We start from the raw sequence: 27,532 nt of genomic DNA, 5'->3' as shown, positions 1-27,532 counted from the left end.
GAGTAATGGGATCGAAAGGTCTGAGGTTTTTCAATAGTCTGAATGTGGAACTCTGAAATCTTTGTAGTCGATGTTCTTTCATAAGAAGGCTGTTGTACAAGCTGTTACAGTAGTTTAGGTGAGATAGTATAACTTCAATATAAATACATGTTAATTGTGGCTCATATGTTGCTGTTTATGACTTTATAAGAATGAAAAGATGAAAAATCAACTTTTCCCATTTTAAATAGATAAATTGAAAAAGATTTGAATATCCTGGTAACAAAAGCAAAGTTTTATGGACATAATAGACATTTTCTATATTTTTTAGGCAAGAGCAATTAGGAAATTACACTTGCTGCCCAGGAATAAAAGTTGTGTTACATAGATACCTGTGTATTCTGATGATGATTTTTAGCTGATTCATGAGACATAAGTCTTTTTGAATATTTTTTGTAAGAAGTTATGGTTTTTTATGCATTAGATAAGGTTGGAACTTTATGTGTAAGAATTTCTCCTACTTTTAGATTCCTGTAATGGTGGTCATTTATCAATCTCTTTTGAAAGCTATTAAGTTAATGTTCTCAAATTGTAAACAACCCATTAGTGTCACAAACTAAGATAAATAGGTTACTGATGTACAGTAATTTTATATTTGCAGAAGTAACATATCTGGTACATGGTCTCAAAATGTTCTAAAATTATTATTTTTCTTTAGATTTGATATCTTTCCTTTGCCTGCTTAGACACAAGTAGATTGAAATTGAGAGACCAAAAAGTGCATATGTGGTAAATGAGCAACAACATATGTGGAACGATATAACTCTGTCTGATAGTAACCAGATACCTACCATCAGTAGACATCATGGTAGAGAAAAACAGCAACAAATGGAGGGAAAAACAGCAGAGAGACCAGTAGGACAGGTGTGAGACAAACGCTCATGTGTGTTACAAAGTTATGAGTGAAACTAACAGGTAGAAACATAGAAACTGACGGCAGATAAGGGCCACGGCCCATCAAGTTTGCCCACCCCAATAACCCTTCCCTACCTTTCTCTGTGAAGAGATCCCAAGTGACGATCCCATTTTGTCTTAAAATCAGGCACGCTGCTGGCCTCAATTACCTGTAGCGGAAGATCATTCTAGCGATCAACCACCCTTTCGGTGAAGAAGTATTTCCTGGTGTCACCGTGTAGTTTTCTGCTCCTGATTTTCCACGGATGCCCTCTTGTTGCGGTGGGACCTTTGAAAAAGAATATACCCTCTTCCACCTCGATACGGCCCATGAAATATTTGAACGTCTCGATCATGTCTCCCCTCTCTCTGTGTTCCTCTAGTGAGTATAGCTGCAATTTTTTCAGCCGTTCCTCATACGGGAGATCCTTGAGTCCCAAGACCACCGGGTGGCCATTCCCTGGACTGACTCAAGTCTCAGCACATCTCTGCGGTAATGCGGCCTCCAGAATTGTACACAGTATTCCAGATGGGGTCTCACCATAGATCGATACAATGGCATAATGACTTCGGGCTTACGGCTGATGAAACTCCTACATATACAACCTAAGATTTGTCTAGCCTTAGATGAAGCTTTCTCCACTTGCTTGGCAGTCTTCATGTCCTCACTGATGATCACCCCTAAGTCACGTTCTGCTACAGTCCTCACTAGGATCTCACCATTAAGGGTGTAAGTCTTGCATGGATTTTGGCTGCCAAGGTGCATGACTTTACATTTTTCGGTATTGAAACTTAGTTGCCAAGACCTGGACCAGTGCTCCAGTAGGAGTAGGTCGTGCACCGTACTGCCGGGCCTTGAGTTTCCATCAGGCACTGTGCTTATGTCTGTTGTGTTCTTGCCTACTACATTGCATAGTTTGGCGTCATCGGTGAATAGCGTTATTTTACCTCGAAGCCCCTCAGCCAAGTCCCTTATGAAGAAGTTGAACAGGATCGGGTCCAAGACCGAGCCCTGTGGCACTCCACTGATCACCTCCGTCATTTCAGAAGGGGTGCCGTTCACCACCACCCTCTGAAGCATACCTCCAAGCCAGACCCCAACCCATGCTGTCAATGTGTCTCCCAATCCTATAGAGCTCATCTTGCTCAGCAACCTGCGGTGTGGTACGCTATCGAATGCTTTGCTGAAGTCCAAGTATACGATGTCCAGGGACTCCCCAACATTCAGCTTCCCCGTCACCCAGTCAAAGAAGCTGATTAGGTTGGATTGGCAGGACCTCCCCTTGGTAAATCCATGTTGATGGGTATCTCGTAGATTCTCCTCATTCAGGATTGTATCCAATTGGCGTTTGATTAAAGTTTCCATTAGCTTGCTCACTATTGATGTGAGACTCACCGGTCTGTAGTTTGCTGCCTCCGTCCTGCATCCTTTTTGTGGAGTGGAATGATGTTAGACGTTTTCCAATCCAACGGGACTCTACCTGTACTAAGGGAGAGTTTGAAGAGCGCGGATAGCGGTTCTGCCAAGACGTCACTTAGCTCCCTGAGTACCCTGGGGTGTAGGTTGTCTGGCCCCATTGCTTTGTTAACCTTGAGATTAGACAGCTTACATTGGACAGTGCTGGGCGTAAACATGAAATTTTGAAACAGGTCTTCTGAGCTATTCCTTGTCTGCAGCTGAGGGCCAGATCCCGGCGCCTCACGGGTGAAGACTGAGCAGAAGTATTCATTTAAAAGTTTAGCTTTTTCAGAGTCTGATTCTGCATAGTTCCCGTCTAGTTTCCTAAGGCGTACTATCCTGCCTGTGTTTCTGTTTCTGTACCTGAAGAAGGATTTATCGCCCTTCTTGATGTTCTTCGCTAGATTCTCCTCCATTTGGAATTTGGCCTCCCTGACCGCTGTTTTCACGGCTCTTGACTTGGACTGATAGTCTTCTCTAGAGTCCTGCTTCCCTGATTGTTTGTAAGAGATAAACGCTCTCTTATTTTCTTTTATGAGGTCTGAGATCCCTGCAGAGAACCACTGTGGCTTATTGTTTCTTTGCCGTTTAGTTACCGATTTTATATAGTGGTTAATTGCTTCTTGTATGGTAGCTTTTAGAGTTGACCACATTACTTCTACATTATCTGTTTCTGCTCGGTTTAGCAGCGCCTGATGGATGAAATCCCACATGTCCTCGAAGTTGGCGTCCTTGAAGCTGAGGACCTTGGTTAATGTGTTAGATTTGGCGAAAACTTTCCTGAGATTGAACCATACCATGTTGTGGTCACTGGAGGCCAACGTGTCACCCACCGAGACCTCTGTATCAGGTCCAGTATTGCCCGATCCCTTGTTGGCTTCAATACCAGTTGCCTGAGTCTTGCTCCCTGAATAGAGTTTAATAGCCTTCTGCTGCTGCTGGTCGCAGAGGAAAGTGTGGTCCAGTCCACATCAGGCATATTGAAGTCACCTAGTAATACTGTGTCCCCACGCAAGGTGGTATTCTCTATATTTCCGATTAATTCCAAATCCAGGTCATCCTGTTGTCTTGGGGGTCTGTATACTACACCAAGATACAGGCATTTGTCCTTCCCCCTGGCCAAATTCACCCAAAGGGATTCCCCTGTGTACCTGACATCTGTGATTCTGGTGACTTTAATGTCATCTTTGGTATATAGTACTACCCCTCCTCCCATTTTGCCCTCTCTGTCTCGGCGAAGCAAGTTGTAACCTGGTATGACCATGTCCCACCCGTGGGAGTCCTTGAGCCAGGTCTCAGATATCGCCACCACATCCAGGTCGGCGTTCCTCATTTCCGTCTCTAATTCCAGGATCTTGTTTCCCAAACTGTGGGCGTTGACGTACATAGCCCTCCATGTTATATGTTTGTTGTGTCTCTGTGGGGATATTCCAGCTTGAGCTTCTTTGACTCCTTTAGTGCAGTTTGCACTATGTTTATATGTTGATGAGAATTGATTTTATCTAAATTATATTATGATATATTGAGATTAATAAAAGTTTTGTAAAATGTTTTATATATTTATTTATACACATTATTTATTATCTGCTATCAATGCCTGATATATTTTGATTATATATGTGATTGAGTGTGAGGGGTTTCTAGTTTGTATCATTGACTTTATGCCACACTATGTATTCATGCAGTCCTGTCTGCTCACACTCTTAAATACTTTACGTCTTTATGTCATGTGTATATACCTGACCCTCTTGCCAGGCAATATCCATAATCTTGATAAATCTTATTAAGCTTGATTGTGCAGTCTTACCTGCTGAGTCACACTCCCTTAGGAGTGACTGGTTAACGTCGATTTAGAGTTACCCTAGACCCAGAATTACAGCGTTAACTTGACCCAGACTCAGAAATGTGTACACTCTCCCTCGACCCAGAAATACAATGTGAGCCAGCCCAGATTCGGAAATGTGTGTACCCACTCCAGACCCAAACCCAGAAATGCAATGTTTACTTACCTCAGTCTCAACAAAGTATTGGCAGCTTGGCTTGCCTGGTAGGTTAATTGTGCCTGTACCCTCCCCCAACTTACCTAGTTTAAAGCCCTGTGAAGTAGGCAGGCTAGTCAGTGTCCAATGACGTTCTTTTCCCTTCTGGTCAGGTGTAGCCCGTCTGGTCCTTGTAGTCCTTGTAATGCCTTTCCATGGTGCAGGAACCCGAAGTTCATTTCCTTGCACCATCCATGCAGCCAGTCGTTAGCCCTCTGGATGCGATCATCCCTGGCTCTACCCTTGCCCCTCACTGGGAGGATCGAGGAGAAGACTACCTGCGCATCCATCCTCCTCAGCTTCTCACCCAGGGCTCTAAAGTCCTCAGGTATGCTCTCTGGGGTGTTCCTGGCAGTGTCGTTTGTTCCGACGTAGATGAGAAGCATGGGGAAGTGGTCTTGGGGCTTGATGAGTCTGTCTAGATAATGTCAGTTACACAGGCAAGACTGCTAAGATACAACATTCTTTGATTACCCTAACACCACACAGATATGTAATACAGAGAAATACTTGTTTCACAGTGCAAGAAACAAGATATAGAGCCAGAGGGACTGATATTACAAAACAAGGTGTAAATATACTAAATAATTAGCCAACAATAACAGCGAGATGGGGCACATAGCCCACTTGGGCAATGCAAATGTACCTGTTACCTATCTAAAAAAGAGCCCACATAGTAGTACCTAGGCCTGAATTGAACAAGTGTTACTAAAAGCCATCCATCATAGCATAACAGCCAACAAAACTTGATGTAACTCTAAATCGACGTTAACCAGTAACTCCTAAGGGAGTGTGACTCAGCAGGTCAGATGCACAATCAAGCTTAATAAGATTTATCAAGATTATGGATATTGCCTGGCAAGAGGGTCAGGTATATACACATGACATAAAGACATAAAGTATTTAAGAGTGTCTGAGCAGACAGGACTGCATGAATACATAGTGTGGCATAAAGTCAATGATACAAACTAGAAACCCCTCACACTCAATCACATATATAATCAAAATATATCAGGCATTGATAGCAGATAATACATAATGTGTATAAATAAATATATAAAACATTTTACAAAACTTTTATTAATCTCAATATATCATAATATAATTTAGATAAAATCAATTCTCATCAACATATAAACATAGAAGACAAACCACACACCAACAAGGGCAAGGGCTTCATGATCATGAAAAAGAAAAAAGGGGATCCCAAAGAAAAAATTACCTCTACAAAAAATAAAAAGTCCAATCCAAGGAAGTGATCCTAAAAATGATTATAATAATTTAAACTACAGCACAAAATATATATATATAAGGTCAATGTGATAGCTGGTGCAACAGTTCAATAGTTCACAGTAGCAGTCATCAGCGTAATAAATGAAAGATCACGTGACCAAAATAAGTTCAAAAGAACCCAAGTGAAAAAACAAAAATTCAAACAAAAAATCTAAACAAAAAATAGAATCAGCAAACACAACACATCACTCAAAATGCAAAATGCAAAATCAGGAACAAACACCAAGTGTTCATACGGTCATGAAGCCCACAAACAGTTAAGGACAATTCCAAAAGATTCTTCTTGAACATCTTATATGTTATCTCCTATTTTAATATTATGTTTAGTTATATGTTACTTTTATATATTGTAATTCGCTTAGAAACAATTTTAATTAAGCGATTAATCAAATATAAATAAAACTTGAAACTTGAAACTTAACTCCCCCTTCCTCCTTGACACAGGCCGTGTTTCAAGCGTTCTTAATCAAAAGGAAGAAATACCACTACCAATAGAAAATATATATGAATGTCCAGGATCTGTCAGCTGGGATAGAGTTGGAGACAGTTACGGTAGGGTTGGAGTCGGAGGGCATCAGGGAGTTGTAAGAGACTGCTGGTGGGAAGGAGCATCTTAAGGTTGAAGAATTTTTCAGGATCGTCAGTTGATGGAGAGGAGGGGGGCATGATGGAGTCGTTTTTAGAGGTTAAGGAGCACCAGATGTTAAACAATGCACTACTCTGGTTGTTTTATCACCGTAGAAGTTTTTCCTTGCTTTTTTTAGTACTGTATTGTAGAACTTAATATTGACCCTCCAGGACAGTTTGTCTGTAGGGGATTTAGATTTTTTTCCATTTGCGCTTCAGTGCTCAACATATCTGCTTCAATATACTGTGATATGGAAGGTACCAAGGGGCCTTACAGGAGTAGGAGACAGTTTTAGTGGATAGTGGGGCGAGGGAGTAGTAGGTGGTCTCGGAGAGGGTGACCCTGTTGTAACAATTGGTTTCTGGATTTGCAAGCATAGGAGTGGAGGAGAATTGATCGAGAAATTTGGTCCAGAACAATTTGCTCGCAATTATTTTGCGGAAAGTAATGGAATTTGAGGTATGGGGTGGGTCCTCAAGGTGCGACATGAAAATGGGGAGACAAAAAGCCCCTAGGAAGTGGTCGGACCAAGAGATGTGTTCCCAGCGGGTGTTATCGACTAAAGTTTTGTAATCGGTAAGATCTAGGAAGCTGATGATATCTAGTGTGTGCCCCTTTTCATGGGTTGGAAAGGAAGCGGGGGGGGGGAACCTAGAGAGGTGAGGAAGTTATTGAATTCAGTTGTATCCTTATTGGTGATGTCGTCTAGGTGGAGATTAATATCCCCAATGATCAGTAATCTTTAGAATTTAAGGAAGGCGTTTGTTATGGTCTCAATGACTAGCTCGGAGGATTTGTTCCAAGGGGTTGGTGGACGATATAGTACCAGGATGCCCAGTGGGTAAGGGTGGAGTTCATCGTTGACTGAAGCTACCATATATTCTAGCGAGATGTGGCTACTCTTTTTGAGGAGCTGGACATCGAAAAATGATTTGTAGAGGAGTGCCAGGCCACCTCCTTTTCGGTTAGTTCTGGAGGAGAAGAGGGCTTGGTAACCATGGGAACAGAGATCATGTTGTATGAATAAGTCATCTTTTTCAATTCATGATTCCGTGATGCACAAGAATCCAGGGTTAAGATCCTCAAGGAGGTCCTTCCAAATTTGAGTCTTGTTGCATGCGGATCTGGCATTGCAATAAAGAGTCGGGACTGACGTGAGAGAGTCAGAGGCATGGTTGAGAAGATTGGCAGGGGAGACAGGCTTTAAAGAGGCGTGATTGACTCTTCGAGGTTTTTTTTGGAGGGATGATTTCTGGTGCGCATAAGCGTGGGGATTCTGAGGCCAGGGCAAATGTTACTGCCATTTGTGGAGTCGAATAAGTTGGGAGAGGGAGGTTTCAAGCAGAGGATGGTATTGAAAGATGAGCAGAGTAGGAGAAGAAGGAGCCACAGAGGTAGCTTCATGGTGAGAATTAGGGCAAGCCTTTGGGAGGGCTGGGTGGTAGGACCTAAATGTTTCATGAATAAGTAACTTCAAAAAGAGGAAAGGCTTAGTGTCGGATCATGGAGAGACCGTGGGACTTATTTAATTTCTGAGTGGTGGTTTAAATCAGGAGAGCAACTTGGCATCTAATTGCTGCTAATAATACAAGAATGGAGGTGAACTTAAGCGTCTATTGGATTTAAGTGGGAGCTTGAATGGAGGTAGAACTGGGTAACTAATCAGAATAAAACTCCGCACTAAACCCAATTAACTTCTATTGGTTTCGTGGGGGAGCAAAATCAGAGGTGGGACCTAGCATCTAAACAGGAAAGAACTTAGCACTGAGCCCGATTCTTAGCAATGTGCCCAACTTGACATCTAAATAGGTTCATGTAAGATCTTAAACTGGGTGTCTAATTAAGATAAAACTAGGTACTATGCCCAACTAACATGTATTAGTTTTGTGAGAGAGCAAAAATAGAGGTGGAATTTTGCATACTGAACAAGGAAAGATACTTAGCGCTGAGCCTGATCTTTAGCATTGAGCAGAGTTTAACATCTAAATAGTTTCATGAGATAACTTAAACTGGGTATCTAATCAGGATAGGACTTAGCGCTATGCCCAACTAACATCTGTTAGTTTCATGAGATAGCAAAATCAGGGGTGGAACTTAGTATTTGAATAGGGGAAACTTAGCAATAAGTCTGGTCCTTAGTATTGAACACAATTTAACATCTAAATAGTTCCAAGTAAGAGCTAAACAAGGAAAAACTTAGCATTGAGTCTAATCAAGGTGAGACAAGACCAATTCTTCATACATAAGTAGTATCAGGCGGAGGAAGGAGGGACAAGATGGAGGGAAGCTTCCGAAGAATCGCGGGGGGGGGGGGACTTTGGCAGCCCTCAATGGGCTAAAGAGCAGGATGCTGAAGTGGGCAAAAGTCTAGCCCGTTCAATCCTGCAGAGTCAGGAGAGCTTTCGGCGGCCCTTGAATGGGCTGAAGAGAAGCAGGGGCAGAGCTGATCCTTCCTGTTTGTGCGATGCCGGGCGGAGGGTTTGCCATTTGTTTAATGCTTGGCCACACACTGTAGTATTGCAAAGTGCCAGATTATAAGTAAAGACAGAAGAAATGACAGCCCTATATACAGCTGCAAGCACAGAAAAGAGTTGCAAAGGTAGACAAGCGGATACCACATAATGAGGGACTCAGAAAGACTAATGAAAACAATAGACACTGAGCTATCAAAGAAAGAGAGGTAGACAAACATAAGCATGGCATGTGGAAAGTGATACAGATAAATAAGCAAGAAAAAAAAATTGTGTCACGTATTTATCAAGAAATGAGAAAATACATATGACATTACTAGGCATACATGATTGAGAATTAAATCCAGGACATACCATAGCGGCAGCAAAGCCATAAAATAGGGCCGTTCAAGATGTACACTTAAACGACATAACCCAGCAACAAGTAACATGAGTATGAGATGGAGAAACAGGAAATTGATTTACCTGACTGGGGGACAACACATTAAACATGACTAATATCAGGTTTGGGCCACTTCAGTCAGGGCCTCGCTGCCAGTCCCCAGCGTGGAAAAACCGCACAGCATCACCCATGCCCCCCCCAGCACCTGAAGGCCCCAAAGACAGCACAGGCAGCCCCCCCCCCCACCCATCACCAGAAAACCACCACCCGACCCAACATATAAGGAGAATAAATAAAAAACATGAAATAAACCCAGAAAAAATAAATCTAAACAAGAATCATTATCTCAAACATAACCCATCTTGTAATTTCATGACAATTCTTATGTAATCTGCCTTGAACCGCAAAGTAATGGCGGAATAGAAATCACTAATGTAATGTAATGTAACCCACATGGCACTTAAACACAATACCCAGCAGTAGTTATCAAAAGCTCATAAGAGTTCACAGATAAGCATCGCCGAAATGAGCTTGATAGCAGGCAGGCAGAATTGGTGATCTCAATGACCACATCTCGGTGGTTGGAGGAGAATGGCGATTGAAGAAGCCTGGAAAGCTGAGCACAACAACAGGATATTAGAGTACATTAATGCAGGACTGTAAGCAAGTCGGCCGAGAGCGGAGGAGTGAGTCACACCTTGTTAATGGGAGTAGGACTTATTTGTTCTATAAAGTTTACAAGGTCTTCCAGTTCCAAAAAAATCTTTGGTTTGATTATTAAGTGTGACTCTCATTCTTGCAGGAAAAAGCAGACCAAATTTTGTATTCAGAGCTTTGAGTTGAAGGCGATATTAGAGAAGTTGTTTGCAATGTCGCACCATGATCTTGCTGAGGTCAGGAACAAATAGCAGAGAGTGGCCTTCATGAATAATTGGAGCTTTAACTTTGGCTTTCTGCATCACTTCGAGCACTTGTTGGTATTTTAACAACTTAAAAACCACAGGTCTTGTCACCGCTGCATCAGTGGGAAGGCATGCGGTGGGCCCTTTCAATCTCAAAGTCCTTGGCAAAGTTGATATCCAGGGTTTTAGGTATGAGGGACATGAGGTAAGTTATCAAATCATTATCATTGTTCCCTTCAGGCAAGCCAAGGTTTTCACCCTTGAAAGTTGCAGTGGCAAGACCTGTTGTTAGCATCCTCCATTTCTTTCTCAAATTCACTGATGTGTTTAATTTGCATCCTGAGATCAGCAACATTGTTGTTTGCGACCTCCATCTTGGTTTGAAGATTGGAGACGCGCATTTTAAAGGAAATAACTTCTGATGTTAAAGTTTTGATGTCTTCTTTGAGGTCAGCCTTGGTGTCAAGCAGCAGTTTTTTAAGTGATTTTAGCTCACCCATTAGAGCTTTAGAACTGGGGATATTATCATCTGAAGTCGGGAGTGGAGTCTTCGAGGGAGAGGCAGGCTCTGGTTTATGTCGTTTTACGACTTTGTTGGCCGACATCAGGGATATCCAAAAACAGCAAACTATGTGGTAGATGTTCCCACAGCAGGTTTTGCCTGTTTACTGCAAAAATATCAGCGGATTCAGGATGTTAGTTGCTCGATTCTAGTTGTTATGCAGGAGTACGAAACGGACTCCACAGCGCTTCCCCCCCCCCCCCCCCCCGTGCTTTGTGTAGTTTAATTTTGTGTTTAACCATTATGTATTGTTAAGATTATATTATGTGTATATATGAAAAAATGAATGAAAAAATGGTATTACAATTAATACTATCGTTATTATGGGGGTAGGTTCAGGGCGGGGCTTGGGTGGGGCAAGGGCAGGGCTTGGGCGGAGTCTGGGCAGAGATTTTGGGTCCCCCCAAACAAAAAAGCATTCCCTAACTTCATTGTGTTCTTGCTATACCTACAGTATGTTGTTGTTTGAATCCAATAGAATGCACTCACATAGAGATATCAATAATGTTCTGTCAAATAATGAAAACAATGGTGCATTACTGAAAGGGTATGCACTGTGAAAACCGATTGCATTATGAATGTTTGGAATGTTAGGTGGCAATGAAGGAGGGTGGCTTTTGCTCAGGACCCCAAAATGACCGACTGCCCCATTTCCGCTTGGTTTTACAAAGCTGTGGTAGAGGTTTCTACCGTGGGCCTGTGAGGTACATGCTCCGACACTCATAGAATTCCTAAGAGCATCGGAGCATTTACCTTGCTGGCCCGTGGCAGATGACCTTAACTGCGGCTTTGTAAAAGGAGCCCCTTTATGAATAATTCAGGTCACGGTTTCTGAGTAAAACAGAAATCAGAGTTGCCCTGTGACAATTTTGCTCAAAGATGCAAACCATATAGAGATTGTTCAAACTATAAGGATCCTCCTTTTTTCAAAGGCGATTTGATGTTACGTTTAAACTTTCGTACCTATTACCTGTGAAGAGTTTACCTTCACTTCAGTCATTTCAGTATTAAGTTAAATTGTCCAATTTATCAAGTAGATGAAAACAAACCCATAAAAAGGTCTATTCTTCTTCACAACCTTTTGACTTTTGGGTGAACAATACTAAATTTGATATGTGCTGCATATGAAATATATATGCATCAACAGTGCAACCCAGTTATGCCTAATGCCTGTAGAGCTAATTGCTTCTGCAGTTTTTAGCTTGCTTGTTATGTTTTGCTTGTCGTTCTCATCTTTTTAAAGCATTAGGTGTTTGTCAGCACTAAAGAAAATGCTCTAATTGGCATTAGCACCATGCAAGGAAGTGCTCATAGGGTGTTAATGACATGGGCAGCTTGTACTGATGAAATGAAAACATCACTCACTACATGTGAAATATCAGCCTGGGTTGCCTGAGAAACTGCATGAAAATAAGTCGGAAAAAAAACATTTTCTCTCAGCAACTCCATTACCACAACTTATATAGAGTTCTATTTATTTTTTTACCATTTTTAAATTTTGCAATTGATATTAAAAAAAATATCTTATAGCTAGTTGGTGCCTGGTTCATGAATGATTTAGAGCAGGGGGTGTCCAACCTTTTGGCTTCCCTGGCCGCATTGGCCCAAAAAATGTTTCTGGGGCCACACAAACGTGCAAACGCTGCAGCAAGACAAAGGAGGGAGCCTGCAAGACGGTAAACACCCAGGGGCAGCAGAGGAAAACACTGCATCGCCCTCGACCGGAGCCACACAAAATACTTCACTGGGCCGCATGCGGTCCTCGGGCCGCAGGTTGGACACCCCTGATTTAGAGCAGGGGTGCCCACACTTTTTGGGCTTGCGAGCTACTTTTAAAATGACCAAGTCAAAATGATCTACCAACAATAAAATTTTAAAAAAACACAAAGCACACTGTACACATAGAAAATGTTAATTATCATTCTTATTCCAGGGTTTTTCAAAGAGGTCAAAGCAGATGACTCTATGCACTATCACCTCAGTAACAACCATACAAAAATAGACAAATATACCCCCCTCCCTTTTTACTAAACCACGATAGCAGTTTTAGTACAGGGAGCTGCGCTGAATGCCCAGCGCTGCTCTCGACGCTCAAAGGCTCCCTGTGCTAAAAACCTCTATTGTGGTTTAGTAAAAGGGGACCTTAGTGTAAAATATAGACAGCAGATATAAATTCAGACACATTTTGATCACTAAATTTTAAAATAAAATAATTTTTCCTACCTTGTCTGGTGATTTCATGAGTCTCTGGTTGCACTTTCTTCTTCTGACTGTGCATCCAATCTTTCTTCCCTTCTTTTAGCCTGTATGCTTCCTCTCCTCCAAACCTCATTCCCTCCCCAACTTTTCCTTCTTCTCTCCCTTCCCTTTCTTTCTCTCTGCCTCCCTTTCTTTTTTTTCTGTTTCTCTTCTTTCCTTCTGTCTTACCTTCCTGTCCTTTTTCTTTCTTTCTCCCTGCCCTCCCCCAAGCCACTGCCAATGGGGACCAAACTGCCATCGGGACCAGGACCCAAACTGCCACCAATAATAGGCTCGAAAGCCAACGCCGCCCCAAGCTGTCCCTGCTTCGGCTGACCAGCATCACAATTGACCTATTGGGGGAAATGCTGCCGGGTCCTGCCTTCGCGGAAACAGAAAGTAGGCAGGACCCGGCAGCAAGAAGAGGAAATGCTTCACTAACCTGTCTCCCGCCTTAGCCCGTAGCGAACGCTTGCTTCAGGGCTCTCAACATGTGCGTGCCGTCCTCCCCCCCCCCCGGACATAACTTCCGGTTTCGGAGGGAAGAGAAGAGAAGCCGGCACGCACACGTTAGAGCCCAGAGCATAAGTTCGCTACGGGCTGAAATCTCCAATCCGGGTTTTTTTTTAATGTTCAGTAGCGGCGGCAGCAGATGACAGCTGGGTGGACCGCCCAGTTAAAAGGCCCTAGGGAGAACACAGAGGAAGGCTGATCGGCCCGGTAGATCAGGACGGCAACACGAGTCTAGCGATCGACTCACGTTGCCTTCCTGAGCTACTGGTCGATCGCGATCGACGTGTTGGGCACCCCTGATTTAGAGCATTCCAAACACACTATATAGTATTTTCCTGTATATTTATCATATATTTTGTTGTTCAAAGCAGTAGCTTAGCCAGAAGTCCATTTCTGGCTGGGACAACGCATTTCCTCTCTGCTCTTATCACCCCAGCACACTTCTATATTAAAATTAGTACCTTGGCTGTCAGGATCTCCAAGCCCCACTAGCTGAAGATGTCCTCTGCCTGACCTCGCCATGCTATCTCAGCAGGAGAGAAGTCAGCAGTGATTTTGAGATTTGAGCTGACATAGGCAGGAGTGATACGCTGTGCTCCTACCCATGTTGGCTCCAATATCAAAATGGCTGATGCATGAGGCCCCAGCATCCATTTTTCCTGCAGATCCAGCATGGGCAGGAGCTCCTATCCTGACTAGATAGAGCTTGCACTGACTTGGATCCCCTGAAACAAGTTTAAGGATCCCCAGGGTTTCATGAACTCAGTTTGGGATTCACTGATGTATACAATATTTGCAGTTCTGTATATTTTATACGTATACAAAAATGCTGTATCCACAGTCTGCTCAAACCCTACTCCTGAGCACAACTCATGTGCCATTTGTACTTGTTGACACAACCTAATTTTAAAGATGCCGTTTATATGTGTAAATTAATATTTTATATATCAAGTGGCTGATTCTATTAATGGCGCCTAAAAAAATGGCTTCGGCCACTTGTCAATCATGCTTAGGCACAGCTTACAGAATTTCGGCTAGTGGTGTCTATGTAAAAAAATATTGATGAGTGTTTTAAAGGCCTACATTTTAGGCACCTAAGTTTTTGGAGAATCATGCTTAGCAGTGCCTAACTCTTGCTTCACCCATAGAAACGCTCACTTAGGTGTTAGGTACCGCTAAATACATTGTGATAGGTGCCTATCTTTTATAGAATCAGCTAGGCACCTATTGCCCAATTAAATTTTTTAAAACTAATTATTGAGACGCCCTGTATAGAATCAGCCCCTAAATGTTTTATGAAATTACAGTTCTATAGAACAATGGTATTCAAACTTTTTTGATCTAAAGCCAGAATTAAATGATTACACATTAGAGGTTCAATCATTAATTAACATGACTTTCTAATCCAGACCAAAATGTGATACTTTTCACAGCTTTAGTGTTGTTAATGTGATGTACTATTCTTACATTTGGACTTTTTGTAAGCAAAATTGCTGAAGGGCTATCAGGTAAAATTTGCCTCTATGTAGATGATATCAAAATCTGCAATAGAATAGACACCCCTGATGGTGTGAATAGCATGAAGGACCTAGCAAAGCTGAGGATCAAATGGTTTCAAAATATTGGAGTGATTGAGGTGTGAAGGTATATGGTTAATAGACTGTATATTTTGGAGCCAGTGATATAATATTGCCTCTTTCGTTAATACTCTATTACGTTGTATGCTGTCTGAGCTAACCCATTACGATTGTGCCATATTTTGAGTATCAAGTTACCTAGGATTTATAAGGACAATAGTATTTTATTTTCCTCTTGGAATACATTGAAATTCATTAATAATTTAACATCTATTCCAATACAACGATCCATGTGTCAATCTCTATGGTTAAACTCCAGGATACAAATCGGCGAGTCTAAAATCTTCTTGAAACATTGGTTGCAGGCAGGCATATGTACTTTAGATGATGTGATATCTAATGGAAAATGCTAAATTTATTACAACTGCAACAATCATTCGGCATTACAAAGTCTCAATCTTATAAATGTTTGCAGTTGAAACAGGCCATTCAGAAGGGGTTCCCTGACTAGCGCAATTTAAAAAATCAGTAGAGCTTGCCAGGCCAATGTTTCCAGATAGATTTGCAGGGGCATCAAGCAGCCAAGTGATACAAATTAATATCTGAATATTTGAATAAAAAACCAAAAACTAGCTTAAAAGTTATTTGGAGCATTGAGACAAAGCAACAGATTTCTGCTACAATGGCCATGGATTTGGATACTCAACTTTTGGAAGTCTATCTGAGGGAAAATCAATAGGATACTGGAAACTTCTATCCCATTGTCATATGACATTCTTTTATTCAGGACCTTGTTACAAACTAAGTGCTCCTTTTACAAAGCTGCGCTAGCGGTTTTAGCGCATGCTAAATTGCAGTGCGCGCTAGATGCTAACGCCAGCATTGAGCTGGCGTTAGTTCTAGCCGCGTAGCGTGAGCTTAGCGCGTGCTAAAATGCTGCGTGTGCTAAAAACGCTATCGCAGCTTAGTAAAAGGAGCCCTAAGATTCCAATTAGTGCAAGTCGGAACAGATTACTTCTCATTATGATAGGGATTGCGATGCAGTTAATTGCAAAAAACTGGGATAGGCTGCATTTTAACTTCTGGTGGGAAACCCTATGCCAAGTTTATAGATATGAGCGAATAAACTCGGAACAGCTGGGACATTACAAAAAATTCAATGAGACATGGCCATTGGCGACATTTGTAAAAACTGATTATTAGTATAAGCCTTTGTTTTCTAAAAGGAGGTTCACACACATCCAGGGAGGTCGGGAGGGGGAAGGGGGGTTAGGGAAAATATACTTATATTACTATTTATTAGATAAAAGTGCTGTTTTATTGTACTGTTTGTTTGCATATTCTGTTGCACTTTGTTTTTATTTAAAAATCAATAAAGAATTAAAAAAAAAAAAGAAAGCCTATTCCAACAAATAGGACCCTGAACAGAAAACATCACTTTCCGGTGGTCTGAATATCAGTCTCATATACAACGGGACTGATATTCAGAGCAATTTAAGCAGGCCTTAGGGTCTCTGGCCCACTTAAATTGTCTGTCACTACCCAAACACTGATATTCAGCAGAGACTGCGCTCCTGCCCCAAATGACCCCACCCACTGGATTAAAAGGTAGACCCGGAGGGCTTACCTAGACATAATAATAATAATAATAATAATAACTTTATTCTTCTATACCGCCACAATCTTGCGACTTCTAGGTGGTTTACAATCAAGGAAGCTGAACATTCAGCGAGTTACAGTATGCAGATGATCAGAGGAAATACAGAGTGCAGAAATTTTAAGAAAGTTAAAATATAAATACATGTATACAGTTTGCTGAGCGAGAATATAGCTTATACAGTTTGCTAAGAAATTTCTGAGTGGACCTGTTAGGAAAAGGTAAGGCATTTCAAAAAAATACAGCGAAAAATTACAATATGATAATAACAGTTTATATGCGGACTTATGAGGGGAGAGGGAATGGATAAGAGATTGGGAGGACCTTTATTGTGGAGAGAGAGAAGTGCGGGTCAGTTGTCTAGGTATTTCAGGAACAGGCATGTTTTTAGGTGCTTCCTGAATTCCTCATAAGTGATGGGTGAAAGCAATTGATCTAGGTCTTTACCCCATATGGCAGCTTGGTGTGAGAGAAGGTATGGGAGTATGGGGCTTTAGCAGGGGAAGGGAGAGAGGATTTTGCACTGGCCGAGAGGAGGGGGGCCAGGGGCTGTGGGGCGCATTTTTTATTATTATTTTAAGAACAAAAAAAGTTATGCATTCCCGACCCGATAGTCAGCCGAGGGTGCATAACTCTTATGTATGTCCCAGATGAATACTGGCTGGATCCATATAAGCTCTGGATGGCCAGGCTGCCCAGCATTATGTCCTGATATTTACTGCCAGTGCCCAAACATGACCCAGCGCTGAATTTCAGGGCATAATTAAACTGGTGGCACTGAGCACCACTGAATGAATATCGGGGGAATACATTTTTAAAAATAGCTAAAAAAACAAAACAAATGTAAACTAAAAAATATACATTCTTATTATGGAATGTTTTACCACTAGAACCTTAAAGAACTCAAATTATTTTGCTTTTCATTGTAAATTTGAGACACTTTTTTTTAAATGTTCTTCAGATTTGGAAGTTTAATAAGATCTGCTATTATCTTTTGAATTTCTGTACAGCTAAAGTTATGGTTAAGGGTGCTAATGGAGAGTGTGTGGGCCCAGAATTGGTGGTGTTTTATGGGTTCTAATTTGAGTAGGAGGCTTGTATTAAAATATTTTATGGAGGTAGGACAACTATTCCATGTAATAATTAAAGAATTATTGTACAACTTAAATTGTTGTTCCTCATTCTGTAAAGCAATCTGTCTGATAAGTGGGTGATAAAACTTTAAACCAAATTAAATTATGTAAAGCTAACTCTCAAATTACAGCAATCGTAATATTTTAAACCATTTTTACAGGTTCTCATATATATACCTTAAATGGAACCGACCCAGAAGGACATCCCGTGATATATGGCCTGGCTTTTGAGCCTGGATCAAAGAGTTATTTTGCAGTTAATCCAGTCCTTGGGAATGTCACATTAATTGAAGAACTTGACAGGGAGGTAAAGTATAAGAAGATGCTTCCTATTGATGTTACGTAGAATCCCAGTTAACCTATATTCAACTAACCAGCACTCTCAACCAAATCAATCGCCAGCGAAAAAAAAGTTCTTCCTCTAGCCCCCAAGCAGCAGCGGTAGCCGGTCCTGACCCTGTTATAGACTGCGTCGATACACGCACAAATTTTCCATGACCTAAATGGGTATGCCTAAATGTTATGAGATGTACTGGAACTTTGCATGATTTTATAATGTGTGTGTGTTTTTTTCTAAGCATTGATTTCTTTTTTTTTTTTTTTTTTTTTTTTTGTGCCACATATAGAATTTGGGGGTAAGACTATTTTTTCTGCAGTCACAAAATGGACGATTTTCCTACTTTCTGACTTATCATGTGCTAATTTTGCCATTAGTACATGGCCATTAAATAAGGACCCCTTTTATCAAACTGTGCTAGAGGTTTTTAGTGCAAGCTGGCATGGTAAATGCTCTGACGCTCAAAGAATTCCTTACCTCGCTGGCCCACACTAAAAACCTATAGCGCATTTTGATAAAAGGAAGAGGGAGGGGAAATTAGCACATGAGCACTTACCGACACCTATTTTATATGTGGTAAGGACCCATGCACTAATCCTGGGCTCCACTAAGTGGTTTGTGCTGTCGTGTCCACTCTCTGCCCCAGGCACTCTCAACATAAAAATAAAAATATTTTTAACTTGCATTATGCACAGCCAGATTGCCAATTTACCTCAGGGTGCCATTTTAAGTTGTGGTAAGCATGTGCTAGCATTTACTGCAACTTAATAAAAAAAAACCTTAGTGATTTGAAAGACCAATTTTAAAAAATCCATGGATAAGCCAGTTATGTATTATGTTAGATGCTTCTTTGGCGATGTAATTTCATGTTCAGTCAGTTCCACATGCTGTATTTTTTTAAGCTACATCTTTTGTGAAAGATGTTTTGTTGTTTGAATAAGTCTGATTTTTGTACAGTGATACACATGCTAGTTTTATTAAGTTTGGATTATTAAATTGTGATTTACCTGGTTCTGCCTTATCTCTCAATGCGAGCTTTCTAATTGGTGCAGAATGTGACAGCAGAATTATTACTAGCAGACATTATTTTGATCATATTACCCAGCATTTGTAGGAATTCTAATGGCTACCAATATCAAATGAGGTAGAAATTAAGATACTTTTTCTGACTTCCAGATTATTCCAGAAAAAGGGCGAGTTTTGCACTTGGAGGATGAAAGGATGTAAGGTGGTATGATTAGTTTCTATTATGGGTCTTGTTTTTTAAACACTGTACCCTTGGTGTTGCATAGAGAGGAAGAATAAAGAACTTTAAGTTTAGCAAATTTGACCATGTGATTCCTTTGCTTCTGAGCCATCACTGGCTCCCAGTTTATCCCAGGATTCAATTTAAATGTGCATGTATCACTTTCAAAATTTTATATGTTTTTTTTTTTTTATTCCTCTTGTTCCTCTGCTATGGAACGTTTACAGATTTTCCTATGCAAGAGGCATTCAACAATTCAAACTTTCCCTCCCCTCCAGAAAAGGAATTAAAAGAACTTTAGCCATTCTTTGGCTTTCAAATTTTCTCAACTATGGAATGAACTCCCTTTAATTTTGAAAAGCCCTAGTCCTTTTCAATTCTTCCGCAAATCTTTAAAAACACTTTGAAAATTAATCCTTTTGCAATTCATGTAGTTTTTCTTTCTTAATTATTGTTAACCGAGTCAAGCTTCCTCTGGTTGATGACCCGGCATATAAAGCTAAGTTTTAGTTTAGTTTAGTAATGGTATTGGTATATGCTAAATGCTACAATCCTATTTTATATCAAAGGGCCATGTCCATTAGCTCGTCTATTATTGTACACTAAACTTTAATAAAAAGGCTCCTTCTTTGTTTATTGAGGCTTCAGGAGATTAAAATTAAGGTTTTTATGCAGATTGAGGCTTATACAGTTTGAAGTAGATTGGGGCCTGTATTGATGTTTGGAATATTGTGCTATATGTTTGGGGTTTTCTCTTGATTTTATAGGGTGGGTCAAAGTAGGTATACAGTATTTATTCATTATTTCCTTTCATTTATAGGTGTCACGAATAACATTCGTATGAGGTTTTTGTATCAATTACATCATTTCGCTTTTACGTGATTATCATTCAGTAGTATATTATATTTTTTCAATATCTGTACAATAAAAAAGAAATAATGAATTAATACTGTATACCTATTTTTGGCCCATCCTGTATGTTTTTGTATTTGTAAACTGTACTCCCCAAGGATAAGAATTTTTTATATTGAGAAAAGGGTGGCTGATTGGGGAGAAAGAAGGGCACATATCAGACATGGTCCTTTTAGACTGTTCCAGCAGTCCCTTCTGGATGCCTTCTTTTGCAGTACTGGGGCTTCAGATGGTGGATCCATTGATTGATCACTAGAGAATGACACGGGGATACATTTTTCTCCATGCCCGCAGGAGCTCATTTTCCTGTCCCATCCCTGCGAGTTCTTTTCCTGTCCCTGCAAGCTCTGTCCTCATCTGCACAAGCCTCAAACACTTTAAAATCATAAGTAGCAACATTCTAGAGCTCAGATTGTGATGTCATAATGCCTCATTCCACCAATGCCTAAGCTCTGTCCTCATCTGCACAAGCCTCAAACACTTTAAAATCATAAGTGTTTGAGGCTTGTTCGGTTAAGGCAGAGCTTACAGGAATGGGGCAGGCACAGAGAGAGCGACAAAACTCACCGGGAGGGGTGGGCAAACCGAGTTCCTGCGGAGACGGGGACAAATTTGTCCCCCATGTCATTCTCTACTGCTCTCGTCAGTCTATCTCAGCCGAGGGAGAACGTGAGAAATCTGTTGGATCTAATGTTGCACTTAACATGGATCCTCAAGCTTCTCCTCTACATTTCTTTGCCATTGTCTGTGCACTCTACATTGGAGCAGTTGTATAAAGAAGATGCTGATTTAAGAGGAGGATGACTAATTCTGACACTGGCAAACTTAGTGCCTGACTGTAGTTCTTTGGAGCTGCAAAGAGTCAGCAATACAGAGGAGATGAGTTGATGAGCAGAACTCTGTTCCAGCTGCCAAAAGTGACTTTGATATAGTAGGTACCTTTGGTGTTAAAGGGCTCTCTTAGGGTGAAACGTGTTATTATAACTTTAGATTCACTTTGGGAAGCAATAGTTGCCTTAGGAAAATGTTGGTACATTTTGAAAAGCGGAGACCAAACTGGAAAATATTGTATCAGAGAAGATTTTATTGTTAAATTGGGAGTTGAGAAACTTTGACAAGTAAAGCTGCATAGACTTTTCAAGCCAATGTCATTAAAGACATAACATAGTTGGGAGTGTGTACAGAGGCTTTTGATAATATTACTCAGAAGTCAAATCTTTGTATTCTTAATTTCCTTAAGTAATATTATCCAAAGATACCATTGAGTTCTCCTCAAGAGACATTTAAGAGATATAGGATGGAAATATTCATACTACCTCTGGCAAGCTTCCCCCTTTGATTGATTGATGGATTAATTGATTGATTTAATATAAACATGATATACTGTACTATTTATGGCCACAAATGGCATCTTGGCAGTTAATAAGTTAAGCATAGATGAGAAATAGAAGAGAAAGCAGAGATAAGGAGTACAGGCCTAGTGGAGGAAACACAATCAATATGCAGCACTAAAGATTTCAGCAGAGGTGGGTTTTGAGATGAGGAGGGAGAATGTCCCAAAGCTTAGGGCCTGCATAGAAAAAGGTAGCATTGTGATTTGTATCAAGGCAGACTGCGAAGGGCAAGGGAAGGTGAGAGCTGTCCCATGAGGGTAAGTATGGGATGTTTGTTGATGTAGCTGGAATAAATGGAAGGTGGACTTTGATCTTAAATTTGATCCATGCTGAGACTAAGAGTCAGTGTTCCAATTTCAAGAGGGCAATGATATGGTCAAAATAGTGTGAGCTGTGCAGGAATTTAACTGCAGTAGATTGGTTGAGTTGGAAGCGCTTTAGAGAGTGAAGAAAGAGCTGCAATAGTTGAGATGGGGAATGACAAGGCTATGGATGAGAGAGTGGACACGGCATTGGGAAAGGAAGAACATGACAGTGTGAATGCAGTGTAGCGTAAAGAAAGATGCACATTTCACTGAGTTGATCTGCACCTTAAACGTCAAGTTGGAATCAAAGATTGGAATCATAGAATTTTAATGGAATTCTTATATGGGAGTGACTGATCATTAATTGAAGTGTAAAGATTGGGGAATTGGACTGTCTCACATTTTCAGACATTAACCCCCTCTTCTATGAAACCGTGCTAGTGTTTTTTAGCGCAGAGAGCCACGCTGAATAGCCCGCGCTTCTCCCGACACTCATAGGAACTCATTGAGCATCGGGAGCAACGCAGGCCATTCAGCGCGGCTCTCTGTGCTAAAAAAACGCTAGCATGGTTTCGTAGAAGAGGGGATAAGAAAGAGAAGGTGATCAGTCAGCCATTGTCATGCCATTGCCAATGGAGAAACATGGTCCTCTGACACAGGAAGAGGCTGGGGTTCAGATGGACTTGTTGAATTTAACCACATTTTTTGGAAACATATGATTCATCCACTTTAACCCTAGTTACTTTATTAGTATCTTTGGCTTTCTATATGGACAGAGTAGTTCATTACACTTTAAACATCGTGATAAATTGTTTTTGAATTGTAAGATACATGTTTTTCGAGATAACTCTCAGGAGATTTAGGAGGAAATTCCTCCTGTCTTGACCGGGCACCTTTTCTTTCCTTACATTTTCAAGTATCAGGGGGTGCTGAAAAATTCTCAGCCCAACCAATCAGCCTCCTAAATTCTGAGCGTTATTTTAACACTGTAGCTGAAAAGAGTGTTTTATCTTTTATTAAGTGCCAATTTGCAAAAACAAAATTCTATGTTTTAACATTGTTTCAGATCATTAATTGAACCATAGCCACATCATTCTTTTCTTGGTTGGGCTGAGAACATTTCAGCAACCCTTCATAAATGTATTATCCATTTTCAATCAGTTAAGTATGCTTTCTTGACCACTTTGATCTCTCTCCTATAGTTGCCTTTCTGGCCTCCAATGACTGGTGATGAGTATTTCACTATCATCACGAGTGGACTTATTTTTTAAAGTTCTGAGGCTGTAACATAGCTGCAGCTTTTTAAAATTATTATTACATTATAATTATCTTAGGAGTTTTCCTGTTAAGTCTGGCTTCTTCTTTTGTTGTGGACTATTGCAGTGTTCAAAAATCGTTTATAGCTGATTTCCCTGGTTACAAGATTTTCTTAATTTTTATGAATCAATTTTTCTGAACACTTTTGTTTTCCACTTTTTTGGGAAATTGGAAATCTTGAAATGAATAAGAAACAATTTTCTTGGTAATATATTTTCACAAATAAATAACTTGTTGTGAATATCAGGTTATAAGGTGTAAGCTAAAACCATGGTCTTTTGTGAATTGTTTTTATACCGTAACACCTTAGCTTTGTTGAGCTCATCTTGGTAACTCAATGAATACACACAGCTATAAAATCCTGCATCTTCCTCTAATCTGTGCATCAAGAGAGATGTTCTTTCTTGTCTTTAACATGGTATTCATGCAAACTCACTCCAGTGTCTTATTGCTATGATTTTTTCCCCAGATTTACTTATACATGTTCTTCTCTGTTTATTAAATGCATAAATACGCTGAAATTACAGCACAGATAAAGTCCTTCCTAATCTTAGTTTAGTTAAGTTTGATTTGATAGACTTCTTTACAAATAATATATCTAAGTGGTAAAAAAAAATTATAAAAAAAAACAAAAGCAATCCAAGGGATAAAAGGAAAGAGTAGAAGACAGAGATAATATAAGGCTATTCCTGCAGTTTATTGTCTGGTCTTCCCTGAAGGACTATATTGTTCTCAAATCTAGTACATTGTTATGGACTGGGCACAGGCAATCAATAAGGGTGATAAATTATTCAAATGTTAGCCTGAAAAGTTAGGTTTTCAAGCTGATCTTTAAGCACTTATTTTTAATCTTATATCAAGTGATATAGGGCTCCTTTTACGAAGGGGCGTTAGGGCCTTAACGCATGGAATAGCACATGCTAAAATGTCACGCGCTAACCGCTACCGCCTCCTCTTGAGCAGGCGGTAGTTTTTCAGCTAGTGCACGCTAATCCGGTTCATGCGCTAAAAACGTTAGCGTACCTTCGTGAAAGGAGCCCATAAAGTTCAGAAGTGGGTGCCACTTTCATCTCTAGCTCACCCTCCTACCAAACTTTCAGGAAATCAATCAAATCCTATCTCTTTGACAAATTCCTCTGACTCCCCTCCCCCCCCCTCCCCCCCCCCCCGCCTTGTATCTCCGACATACCTCTGGATTCCCTGACCACTCCTACTTGCAATGCTATGCTGATTGACTTATTTGTAACATCACTGTATATGTACAGTCTCTTACTCTGTTAACCGCTCTGAACTGTTATGGTACTGCGGTATACAAAAATAAAGTTATTATTATTATTATTACACTGAATGCAGAGTGATGGATACTATCAAGTAGAATAGAATATCAAGTATATTGTTCTATGATGTGAGGCTGGGTAAGAAAAAGCAGACTGGTAAATGAATTTTTTGCATGTACAGTATATGTCAGTATATGCATGTAATATAAATAACATTTTACCTTTCAAATACACCTGACATCTTATAATTTGTTCTTATAAATTAATATAATAAATCTTTTCCTTAATCATTCATAAAAATGAATTAATTTAATTATAATCAAAAAATACCCCTCCTCTCCCTTAATATCTTAAACATTTTATTCACAGATGAATATTTTTAATCTTTACAATAGTCCATAAAGTTAAAAAAAAATAATAAAAAAAAAGTATATGCATGTAAGAGGCCTCATAAAATTACTTCATGTGTAAAAGTATGAGTGATGCAGTTAGGCCCATACTTATATAAGACTTTACAGTAGGCGTGTTCAGGGGAGAAGCTTCAGTGGAACGCAGCTGAAGTTACAGTTTATGCATGTATTTTATACATTACACTCATACACGCGAACATTGTGCATTAACATTTAAATGGCGGTGTCAGGAAGGTACATAACGGTACCTTAATCATTAGTACAAGTAAGTAACCACCTACATGATTAAATGATCTCTTGTAGATTACCGACCAGCAGAAACGTGTGCCCCATCCTGGCAATATTCAGCACAAATTAACTGGCTGTGAACAGTCGCAGACCAGTTAACATATCTTGGTTATTAACCAGGCATTTTCAACACCATTTAACCAGCTATTGCTGCTGAAAATGCCTGTTTAACACCAAAAACAGCTTAGCAGGAAAATAAGGCCAAATATAAAGCAGGCCTATATTTCTCCATTACGCCATGGCCTGTTAAGTTTGACTATTGCTATACTTTCAGAGCTGGTAGAGAGTGTTTTATGTCTACATGTGTTTATAATGACTAAATTCTATATAACCTTGTAATAAGGTTACAACGATCTGCTCTGTTTTTTATCACCTTAACCGGCTATGCACTAGCTGGTGTTGGAATAAAAAACAAAAAAACAGATATTCAATACCGGTCACTGGAAATGGCCTGGCATTAAATATCAGGTTGAATACCAGCTGTGGGCAGTGAAAGTGCTGCCCTCTGCTGGCTGATTATTGGGCAGAATGATTTTATGGTTTGTACTTTGCCAGTGGGCATACTCATAGTTTGGAAAAGAGCATTAGTAGGGCACACAAATACACATACACATGTACATTATAGAATACTAGTCTTTAAGTCCGTTACATTAACGGGTGCTAGAATAGATGTGTGTGTCTGTCTCTCCCTCCTTGGCTGCTTTCTGTCTGTCTTACTTTCTTTCTTTCCTCGGCTGTCCACTACCACCCCTTGCCCTGCTCCTCCTGTCCAGCAGCAGCCCTTCTTCCTTCCTTTTACCTCCCCACTGTCCAGCAGCATCCCTTCCCTGCTCCCTCTGTCCAGCAGTAGGCCTTCTCCCTTCCTTTTACCTCCCCCCTATCCAGCAGCACCTCTTCCCTGCTCCCCCTGTCCAGCAGTAGGCCTTCTCCCTTCCTTTACTCCACCCCCATCCAACAGCACCTCTTCCCTGCTCTCCCTGTCCAGCAGTAGGCCTTCTCCCTTCCTTTTACCCCCTCCCCCCATCCAGCAGCACTTTTTCCCTGCTCCCCCTGTCCAGCAATAAACTTTCTACCTTCCTTTTACCTCCCCCCCCTGTCCAGCAGAACCCTTCCCTGATCCACCTGTCCAGTAGTACCCCTTCTCCTTTCTCTGCTAGCCCGGGCAGCCTCACGGCTTTTGCTAGGCCAGCCCACCTCGCATTATCGAAGTGGGCCGGCCTAGCAAATGCCCCATGGCTGCTGCATTTCCTGGTCGGGGAGTGAGAAGAGGCGTCCCGGCAGCACAGGAGTCAAACCGCCATTGAAATCACCATCACAAGCCGCCCCACGTACCTCAAGCCGCCCCACACACCAGAAATGGAATTTGGCATGGAGGGACACAGCACGGTGGCAGAGACCACAAAACCCTAAGTGCGCATGTGTGCTTAGGGTTTTATTATAGAGGATTATAGTTTACATGTGTTCCATCATAAAACTAGGTGCTGGCATTACTCCTGATATAGGACTAGAATAAGTGTTCATCCCTAAAAGGTAATACATTTTCAGTCACTTGAGCTTGTATACTATAAAGAAAAGTGGGTGCCTTCATTTCTTTATAAAAAGAGGTTTAAAATAGACACCATAATTCTATAACTATCTGCCCTTTCTATAAAGGAGAGTAGGGGCCAAATTCTATAAATGGTGTCCCGATTGTAGGTGGCAGTAGGCGTCCTACCACTATCTAACCAGCCAATCAGGACACATGTTTAAAAAAAAACAAGCCGAGGCAGGCCGCCTACACTGTAGACATCTGCCGGTGATGCAGGGAGGCGCCTAGGGCTGCTTAAGCTCACCCAAGGCTGGGCATAGGCGTGGTTTTACCCAGAAGTGGCCATAGGCATCTCCCTAGGGCCACGATAAGCACCTGAAATGTATGCCAGCAAAATGCTGCCATACACTTCAAATAGATGCAGCCGCTAAACTGATTGCGGCATGGAAATCTCTCCACCACAATCAGCTGAGTAGCAATGGCAGATAACCCCCAAAACCCCACCGCAAGTCGGCCAGCAGGAGGGATGCCCGCTCCCTCCCACTGCTACCCCTGACCCCCCCCATACACACACACAGTCTTCGGCAGGAGGGATGCCTACTCCCTCCTGCTGTGACCCCCCCTGAACACTTGACCCCCTACCCCCAAAACCCCAATAGACCTGGAAGTAGAGAGTGTCCCATCCCTTCATGTTCTGTTCCTGTCTATGTCCCTGTCCCTGCCCCATCCCT

At 41.0% G+C, this 27,532-nt stretch overlaps 1 protein-coding gene across 1 annotated transcript in view; it reads left to right on the top strand.

The window, feature by feature from the left end:
- CDHR1 (cadherin related family member 1) overlaps positions 1-27,532 on the top strand; it is a 197,983-nt gene that overhangs the window by 8,742 nt on the left and 161,709 nt on the right. Inside the window, exon 3 of the mRNA XM_033943576.1 lies at positions 17,949-18,094. Coding sequence (XP_033799467.1) covers positions 17,949-18,094 — 146 coding nt within the window. The remainder of the gene's footprint in view (positions 1-17,948; positions 18,095-27,532) is intronic.

Source organism: Geotrypetes seraphini, chromosome 4 (assembly GCF_902459505.1).
Source record: "Geotrypetes seraphini chromosome 4, aGeoSer1.1, whole genome shotgun sequence".
Classification (NCBI taxonomy): Eukaryota; Metazoa; Chordata; class Amphibia; order Gymnophiona; family Dermophiidae; genus Geotrypetes; species Geotrypetes seraphini.
The sequence above is the reverse complement of the archived record's forward strand: the minus strand, read 5'-3'. Positions and strand labels throughout refer to the sequence as shown.